Source organism: Bubalus kerabau, chromosome 7 (assembly GCF_029407905.1).
Source record: "Bubalus kerabau isolate K-KA32 ecotype Philippines breed swamp buffalo chromosome 7, PCC_UOA_SB_1v2, whole genome shotgun sequence".
In the NCBI taxonomy this organism is placed as follows: Eukaryota; Metazoa; Chordata; class Mammalia; order Artiodactyla; family Bovidae; genus Bubalus; species Bubalus kerabau.
This window is the reverse complement of record NC_073630.1, coordinates 70,933,164-70,942,297: the sequence shown is the minus strand read 5'-3', so window position 1 is coordinate 70,942,297 and position 9,134 is coordinate 70,933,164. Positions and strand designations below refer to the sequence as shown.

General features: G+C 38.3%; 2 protein-coding genes across 3 annotated transcripts in view; one reads left to right on the top strand and one right to left on the bottom strand.

Moving 5' to 3' along the window:
- CNGA1 (cyclic nucleotide gated channel subunit alpha 1) overlaps window positions 1-9,134 on the top strand; it is an 89,781-nt gene that overhangs the window by 3,569 nt on the left and 77,078 nt on the right. Inside the window, exon 3 of the mRNA XM_055588497.1 lies at window positions 1,273-1,416. The gene's annotated coding sequence lies outside the window, so the exon portion shown is untranslated. The remainder of the gene's footprint in view (window positions 1-1,272; window positions 1,417-9,134) is intronic.
- The window catches only part of NIPAL1 (NIPA like domain containing 1), a 31,145-nt gene continuing 26,532 nt past the window's right edge, over window positions 4,522-9,134 (bottom strand). For both annotated transcript variants that reach the window (XM_055588504.1, XM_055588503.1), the window contains one exon: window positions 4,522-8,650. In XM_055588504.1, coding sequence (XP_055444479.1) covers window positions 8,034-8,650 — 617 coding nt within the window. In that variant the 3' untranslated portion in view covers window positions 4,522-8,033. The remainder of the gene's footprint in view (window positions 8,651-9,134) is intronic.

Genomic DNA, 9,134 nt, shown 5'->3' with positions numbered 1-9,134 from the left:
CTTTGTGGCAGCTCTGCATTGCCCGCTTCTATGCTTCTTGTTCTATGAAACGAATGAATCCCTATTTCTTTAAGCCAATATTAGTCAGTCATTTAATTACCAGAAGCCAAACCTATTCCTAAATGAGACATGTCTACTGATTCTTCTATTGGCAGCTATCTTCCTATGTGTTTCTTAGGTCCCAATTATGTAGCTCACTTCAAAGATCATTGAAATCTAAGAAATTGAAAACAACCATAGCCACAGAATATACATGCTCTGTTTCAGCACTTTTTAAAAAACAGCTTTGCCATGGGGCTGTGACTTGGATAGGTGGGGTCTTAGATCAGATCTGTGGTTCTCAAGCCTGGCTGCATATTAAAATCACCGGGGGGAATCTCTAACAAGATAGCATGACTGTGCCCCCACCCTCACGTGTTCTCTTTGATTGGTTTGGGGTGGGGCCTGGGCTTGGGAAGGTAAAACAGCCTTCTCAGGCGAAAGTAATGTGCAGTCAGGGTCAAAAATCATTGCATGAGATAAAATACTTTATGTATGTTTTCTCTGGGTCAAGACTTCTTGTGAAGATTTTTTAAAAGGTGGAACAAAGTGAGAAAGATATCTCAGTGATGCCTGATGACTAACAGCTGTTCAACAGCTTACTAAGACCTCAGATGCTTTAGTTAGCTTGCTTTGAGCCACCAGCACAGCCGGGGGCAAAAGGAATACAATGACTTTTTTTTTTTTTTTTTTTTACAAAGAGCCAGAAATCCAGAGGCAGGAAGTTTGCAGTTTCTCCTCTCTGGATGGCAGTGCTTCCAGGTCTCTTGAGAAGATATTAAAGATGCTGAGAACCTAGAGAGGATGTACTCATTTAAAATTATTTTTAAGATTTTTTTTTTAATGTGGACCACTTTTAAAATCTTAATTGATTTTGTTACAATATTGTTTGCGTTTTGGGATTTTGGGGCAAAGGGCACGTGGGATCTTAGCTCCCGGACCAGGGATTGAACTCACATCCCCTGCATTGGAAGGCGAAGTCTTAACCACTGGACAAGACCTGAGGAGTTACTGTTTATATCTCACGGAGGAGGGGTGGGGGGCACTCTGCATACAGAATTCATGAATCTCAGGAAAAGAGCCAGACATTCATGTATTTTAGGAAGGGCTTTGTTGTTTTGTGGAATCTGCTGGTTGATTGGGGGAAGTGAAAGTCAAGTGAGTTTCTGACTCTGAAATTAAGCCTTGTTTTCTTGTCTGCTTGGGAACTCAATTGGACATGTTTCTGTTCAGCTACAGGTTTTAGAGCTCAGCCTTTATGTCTCATTGATGATTCTGAAGTCATGGTCTTTCAGAGACACTGGACACACAGATGAGTTTGTCAGAAGGGTTTAATCTTCACCTGGCTAGACTGTAAATTATCCCAGTCTTATGAAGGTAAGATCACGTGCTCAGGTCGCTGGTGGGGACCTGCTTCTTCCAGCCCCAGCTATGCCACACCATGAAGCAAAACAAATAATATAACACTTGATCTTGTTTGACCAGTTCTTCCATGCCTTTTATTTTTCCTCGAGCAGCAGGGTGATCTCCTATCAGCAGGCACCTCCCCATAAGAAGTGGAAATGCTGCCTGTAGCCTGAATTGCACTGAATTCCTTAAGTCCACCTGACCTAAACCAGTTTGGTTCTCACAGTGAAACCACACTGTGGTGTCTCCAATGTTGACCCTCCTTCTTGCTCATGTGAACTCAATCCAGCAGTCTACCTTTGCAGAAAGTCTGTCTCAGTACTTGTTGAAAAGACTGAATCACTGCCTTCCTTAAGTTAACATGCTACGATCCTGTGATCCCAGACTCTCAAAGAGCCTTGCCCTTTTTCCTGTGCATGCAAGATTACTCAGAAGGAATTAAGTTCAAGTAAGATAACAAGGGTAAATAAAACCACATTCTATCCATAATAATTAAATTTCTGTTTCCTGCAAGGCTTGTCCATTATAACCTAGACTTACCATTCCCTGGATTGGGAGAAGTGTGAACTCTTTTATTCAAATATACTTGATTTAAACTCTTCTAGTGAAATGATGAAATGTTTATAGTGAAAACAAAGGCAAAAACTAATTGAAAAACAAGGAGACTTTCTGAGTCGGAGAGCTAGTTTGTCCCTTCTTGGTCTATGAAACAATTTATTTCATTGGGACGTGTTTGAGTTTATTTTCTGAATGTTTGTTGTGCACAATTAACTCAAGGAGGAGCCATATACTTCACCCAGATCCATTCCAGGGAAGATCTAGAGACTTGATTCATAGATGCTAAAGAGTCAGGCCCTGTATTTGGTTTCCATGGTTGGTGAGTCTATAGAAGGCATTCACAATGCAATCCACAAGCTTTTTTAAGTATAATACTTTTATTGTACCTAGTTTTCTTTTAAAAAATTATTGGAATATAATTGATTTACAATGTTGTATTAGTTTCAGGTGTACAGCAAAGTGATTCCATTTTATATATGTATTCTTTTTTAAAAAAACTTTTTATTTTGTATTGGGGTATAGCTGATTAATAACATTGTAATATTTTCAGGTGAATAGCAAAAAAAAATAAAAACCAACAACCAGCCATACATATACATGTATTCATACTCCCCCCAACTCCCCTCCCATCCAGCTGCCACATAACATTGAGCAGAGTTTGATGCGCTATACAGTAGGTCCTTGTTGGTTATTATATATTTTATATACAGTGTTTTGTGTAGCTTTTAATCCCAATCTCCTGATTTATCCCTCCCCCACCTTCCCCAACTTCCCTATTGGTAACCATAAATTCGTTATCTAAGTCTGTGAGTCTGTTTCCGTTTTGTAAATAAATTTGTATCATTTTTTTAAAGATGCCACAAGTAAGATATAGCATATGATGTCTATCTTTCTCTGACCTATTTAATATCATAATCTCTGAAAGTGTGGAAGTTCCTCAGTTGTGTCTGCCTCTTTGTGACCCCACGGACTTTAGTCCATGGAATTCTCCAGGCCAGAATACTGGAGTGGGTAGTCTATCCCTTCCCCAGCGGATCTTCGAGCTATCAGGGAAGTAGACCCATCCATATTGCTGCAAATGGCATTATTTCACTGTTTTTTTATGGCTGAGTACTATTCCATTGTGTATACATACCACATCTTCTTTATCTATCCATCTGTTGATGGATACTTCGGTTGCTTCCACATCTTGGCTGTTATAGTGACACAAGCTGTAGGAACAGATTGAGTTTCATGCTGGTGGTCAGGAATTTCTGGCTGGATCACAGAAAGCAGGGTGTGGGAGGGAATTCTGAGAATATGGTACTCATGGCTTTTACCTCCATCGGTCATCCCCTCTGCACCACACACCTCTCTCCCTCGCCCCGCCCCCTACCCCAGTCAAGTAGTTGCTCGGGCCTACATGTGGCTGTGTGAGGGAGGGCCACATGGTCTTAAGAGCACCCCAGTGCAGAAAACTGGTGTGAGGCCTTGCCTCCTGACCACTGGACAAGCTTGAGGTTAGTGACGCTTGGCCTACAGATTCCTGCCGGCTCCATTCCCAGCCACAGGGGGAGTTCTCCATATGAAACACAAAAGTGCTTTAGAACTCAGAGGTTTTCTCCCATATTGAAGGCATTAATGGAGACTCAGTTTTCCTTCAAGAAGATTTTTCATGATTTGTAACTGAAGTGGGAAAAGGTGTCTCAGGTGGTCAGCTCTCTCAAAAAGCTTTTTCTGCTTGTTTTTTTGGCAAACAAATTCTCAGTTGGGAAACATATATTGTTCATTGTTGTAGATAAAATTTAAGACTCTTTGTAACCTAAGCTTACCTCTTAGAGGCTTCCTGTACACTGCAGCCAGGGTACTGTAATGTTTGGTCTACGCTAACACGGCTTGCTGGGGGCAGTTGTAGTTCATTCTAACTCTGGGGAGATGTGTTCCACCAAGTCCTCCTTATATGTGCCTGCATACTGTGGAGTGGGTAGTTTGGGGAGCTTGGGTTTTGGTCCTCATTCTGGCCCTAAGTAGCAATGTGATTTAGGGAACTGCAAATTATTTCTGTTCATTTAAAAAACAGACACAGGTAAGAAAGAGGCTTTTGTACCCTAGACAATTCATTTCCTTACAAACAGCTGAGAGAGCTGTTCTTAAACATGAATTCAAATTAAAATAAGGAAAGTTGATAAAGTCATGGTGATATGGTCAATACTGATAAAGTTGATAAAGGCATGTGGTCAAGTTTCCCTGGGGCCAGAAAGAGGGTTTGAGAATATAAATTTTAATGTAATGCAGTGCTACCAAATATTGTTATATATATTTTTCTCTTTCTTGTTTTTCTTTTAAATTTCTGAACTGAGAGGTGATACCATTACACTGACTGTTCAACAAAATTATCAAAAAAATAAGACAGTTTCTTCTCCTTTTTGTTCAGGTGCCAGATCAGTTAGTTATACAGGAGATGGTTTTGTGCAGAGCCTTTCTCTAAAACATAGACTTTAATTTCAAGGAAAATGACAAAGCATTAAGCATAAAGCATTTTAAACCTCGAATTTTTCTTTTTAATTTTGCCATGGCATAAACTTAACTTCAAGAAACTCAAAACGGAACTCCAACAAGGATAAGTAAGCCACATTATTTTATTACAAATGAAAGATACAGAGAAACATCAAAAGTTGTAAACTTTCTAAAATGCACAGTATTTATAAACATTAGAAAAATAGAAAATTTCATGATCATAATTTTTTAAATATTTGAAAATATTTCATATATATTGATATGTTATTTTCTACAAAGCTTTATTGGGATGTGAAAACTGTATTTAGTTTGGTTTTATTATGAAAAATATTTTTGTCTGACATTTTGTATTGTTGATATTACACTAATAGAATTCATTTTCACTTGCATTATTAAAAATGAACTAAAGTGACAAACTGAGAACAAAAAAGAATTTATGAAAACTGATGACTAATGGTCCTTATCAGTCTAATATTAAGACTATGAGAATTAAAATGTTTCAAAGAGAACTGAATTGTATTGAATGCCTCAATGTCAGGGATAAATGTGAGTGCTTTCCATATACATATATTTGATTTCATACTCATAAAAATGTTAATTGCATGCTGCCAAATCTAGAGGCTTTTATGAACATTTGGAAATCTGAACTAAGAATTAACCATTGATCTAGGAATAAAATTGTAAGTTAGAAAATAAAACTATTATGTTTACAGAATTACGAAAGGCTTTTCACATAATAAATCTTAAGGTATCTGAGATAAAGTGTATGTATATTAAAATATATACATTTCAAAGTACCAGTTAGACTAACACAGTTAGTCTGAATATAGGGATCCAGCATTTTATTCCTTCTTAGACAACATCTTCCTATTTGGGAAAAAGTATTCTGGGTTTTGGATTTGCAAAATTTTGGTTTTTCAATGCATATGCCCACCAGAGATTTTTAGAGTTTTTCAAATGTTTCATTGTTTCTCAATATATTTCAACTCATTAGATTTTTCTGAGACTTTCTCCTGGGCATATGTGTCAACACCAGTTCATTATCCATCCCAGGGTACACATGGTTTCTTGTATTCCAGGAACCCTCAAGCTGGGTACAATATACCAAGGGCAAAGCTTTGTAACAGGTGACCTTGAGGAAATACCTGAAACCAAGATTCAGTTAAACGGAGGACTACCTTGGAGTCAGGTTGGATGCTATGAATTTGCTCACTAAGAAGGTGTCCTGGAGAAAGCAACAGTTTTCAACAGAAGAAAAGAAAAACTTTAAATGAATTTCTACAACTTTTAACACCTACCTTTTTAGAAACCACCTTTTCTATGAACACAAGCTTGTGTTCCTAACTTATGTATCTGATATACAATTTAGATGAAACAGCAATCAACAGAGTAAACATATATTTGACCTGAGGTATCAACCCATGAATCTTCCGTGGATTATCAGTTTTCAAAAATTTGGAAGGCACTGCATTGCACTCAACACTGCCTGTGTGCTAAGTCACTTCAGTCGTGTCCAGCTCTTTGCAACCCCATGGACTGTAGACTGCCAGTCCCTTCTGTCCATAGGATTCTCCAGGCAAGGACACTGGAGTGGGTTGTCATGCCCTTCTCCAGGAGATCTTCCTAATCCAGGGATTGAACCTGTGTTTCTCATGTCTCCTGCATTAGCAGGCTGGTTCTTTACCACTAGCGCCATCTGGGAAAGTGAAGTGAAGTTGCTCAGTCATGTCGGACTTTTAGCGACCCCATGGACTACAGCCCACCAGGCCTTCCGTCCATGGGATTTTCCAGGCAAGAGTACTGGAGTGGGGTGCCGTTGCGCCATCTGGGAAGCCCTATGCCAAAGAGACTATACCAGCACTTTAGAACTTTGCAATCATTTCAGGTCATCTCTGTGGACGTCAGTCGTAGTTCAACGAAACTGTGGAAATGCTCAAGTCACTTTAATGGAATTCTGAAGAAAAGAATCTACTACTATTACCCAGGTTAGACTTGAGCTAGATTACAAACAAAATAACATTTGACGTTAGAGAAGAAAAATCCAGTCAAACTGCAGGGTTTTTTGTTTTTTTTTTCATGTCATAATTTTGGGATTAGGATTTTTTTGAGAGAAATAACTTTGGTCTAGAAATAATATAGCTAATTTCTTTTCCATTAAATCAATGAGTGATGAGTAATCTACCCATAAACAGTAAAGACCACCAAAATTGTTACTTCTCCCATGCACTTGGAGTGAGATAGGAAAATTTTATGCAGGCTTTAACATGAAAATATATTTCCCTGTACTAAGGTCTTAGTATTTTACCCCGAGGTCTTAGTATTTTGTTTTCTAAGAAGTTAACCCACCTTCCTATTCTCCCCAGATAATTACAATAAAATGGATGGAAAGCATGGCCAGGATGAAATTCAACAGAAAAAGACAATCTACCACTTATTGTGGTAGGATATGTATATTTTTTAAAAGGTTAGTAACCGATTATAATTTCCTTAATAAAGGTGAAAGTGCCAGATTTCAAGAGGACAATTATGATAACTCATTCAGGTCTTTCATAAAGATTTTTCTATTTGTTTCTAGTTTGTGGAAAACCCACCCTTTGGGGATTAAACCTTTGAGAAAAATTGAAGTGTACAATATAATGCTAAAACAATGTAGCAATTACTCTTTGAAAGTCTCTACATCAAAAAGAAAAATGACACTTGGGATAATAATAATAAAAGTAAAGAACAAAATGAATGTAAAGAACGCCAAAGCTGAAATCACTTGTACTTCTTCAGAAACTCAATTGTGTCCTGTGTTGTTCAGGTCTGAATTAAAAGAACCCATGAACATAATCATGTGCATGTTTTTGTGAAAAGAAAAAATAGTTTCATTTACCTAAGGTATTAAGTATTTCTCTCTTCCATTCTCCCATTTTAATTGTTAATAAACCTCTATGATATATCAATAAATTACAACTTATAAGCCCTTCATGGGCACATGTGTCTTGCACAGTCTAGCATACCACCGAGCAGATTTCCAACATGTGTGTGTTCTTTAGCACTCTCTTCCCTTTAGAAAGAAGGAAGCTGTAGAGCGAGGGGAAGCATCAGTGATCTCGCTTCTCAGTCTTAATAATTTGAAACTATGACTCATTAGAGTGATGATTGATATTCTGCTTATCAGTACACAGTTGAGTTTACCTGTGAATTACTGAGAGACCAAGAATAGCAGCCAAAGAAATGAAGAGCCACCTGGCAGGTCACACACACTGTGACCAGAAGAAAGAGATTATCCTGAGAGTTATCTAATTCTTTGACTTCTTTCATGCTTAGGGAGTGTTTCAAGTTTGCAGAAATGAAAAACAGCAGAAGTCTTCTGGACCAAAACTTGGATTTTTCAAACTTGATGGCCAAAAGTGCAGGCATTTTTATTTGGCCTCATGTGTACATTATTAGTTAGAACTTTAAAAATGCCAGCTTTCCTAATATTTCTTTCAAGAATCAGGTATTCCTTCTCCTCTCCAAGTGTCTCCTGGTGGTTAAAGTCCACGTTTTTAGGGATTTTGACCAGTCCTGCTATACAAGGTAATGTCATCATCGAATCCTGGGACTGTACAGTCTGTGTTCTCTAGTAAGACATATTTGTCTTCACTGCCATTCGCAGAGAGGACTTCTTTCTGAGTAGTGGATGTCAGGTCACTCCAGGTAATGTCAATGTTTTTAAAAGCATGTAGAAGGAAGATGCCATTGATGATGGTGAAGAACCCACTCAAAGTCCCGATGACATCTCCAGTATTCATGCCATACCATTCTTGGAATAAGATGGCGGAGCAAGTCACTACCATGGATGTGAATAACACGTAATAAATGGGAGTCACAAGAGATGTATTAAAGGTGTCCAGTGCCTTGTTGAGATAGTTGATCTGTGTTGCCACCGAAAGCACAAGTACAGCCAACAAAACAAAGACCAGGGGATGCTTATAAACGGGCTTCCATTCCAGTAGTTCCTTAATGGCAATTCCCAGGCCCTTGACAGAGGAAACTGAAAATGCTCCAATCAATGAACAGATTGATATGTAGACCAATATATTGGTCTGTCCTTTCTTGGGCGCCACAATCAAAATTAGTACCAAGGAGATCACAGTTATGATCACAGCAAAGCAGATAAATCCTGTTAGAAGGAGAAAAGAATTAGACTTTAGAAAACGCCAATAGGGTCAGGTCTTTGTGAAATCTTGTTAGTCATGAGTTTAGGAGCATAAGTGTATTAGAAAGAGAACCGTGATTAAATTAAAAACAGGAACAGCAACATGTTACTGCATGGCTTTTGATATCTCACAATGGACTTTCACAGACATTTGAACCTCACAGACAACACTATAAGGTACAGCAGGTATTGCCTGATTGACTTTATTTTCAGAATGAGGAAGATGTCAAAGTTTGGGTTGGAATATAAGCCTTTCCCCTCTCCAATTCCCATCTCTTCCCTTCATTCTGAGGAAGCGAAGCACGAACACAAAAATTAGTTGTGGCACCTTTTTGTACTATACCTCAAGCCACAGACAGGTTTGCAGGAAGCATATTACAATATTATTACAAACTCATGTGATGACAGAAAGTGGAGCAGAATTTGAGTGTCTCTTTCAGTTGAATTA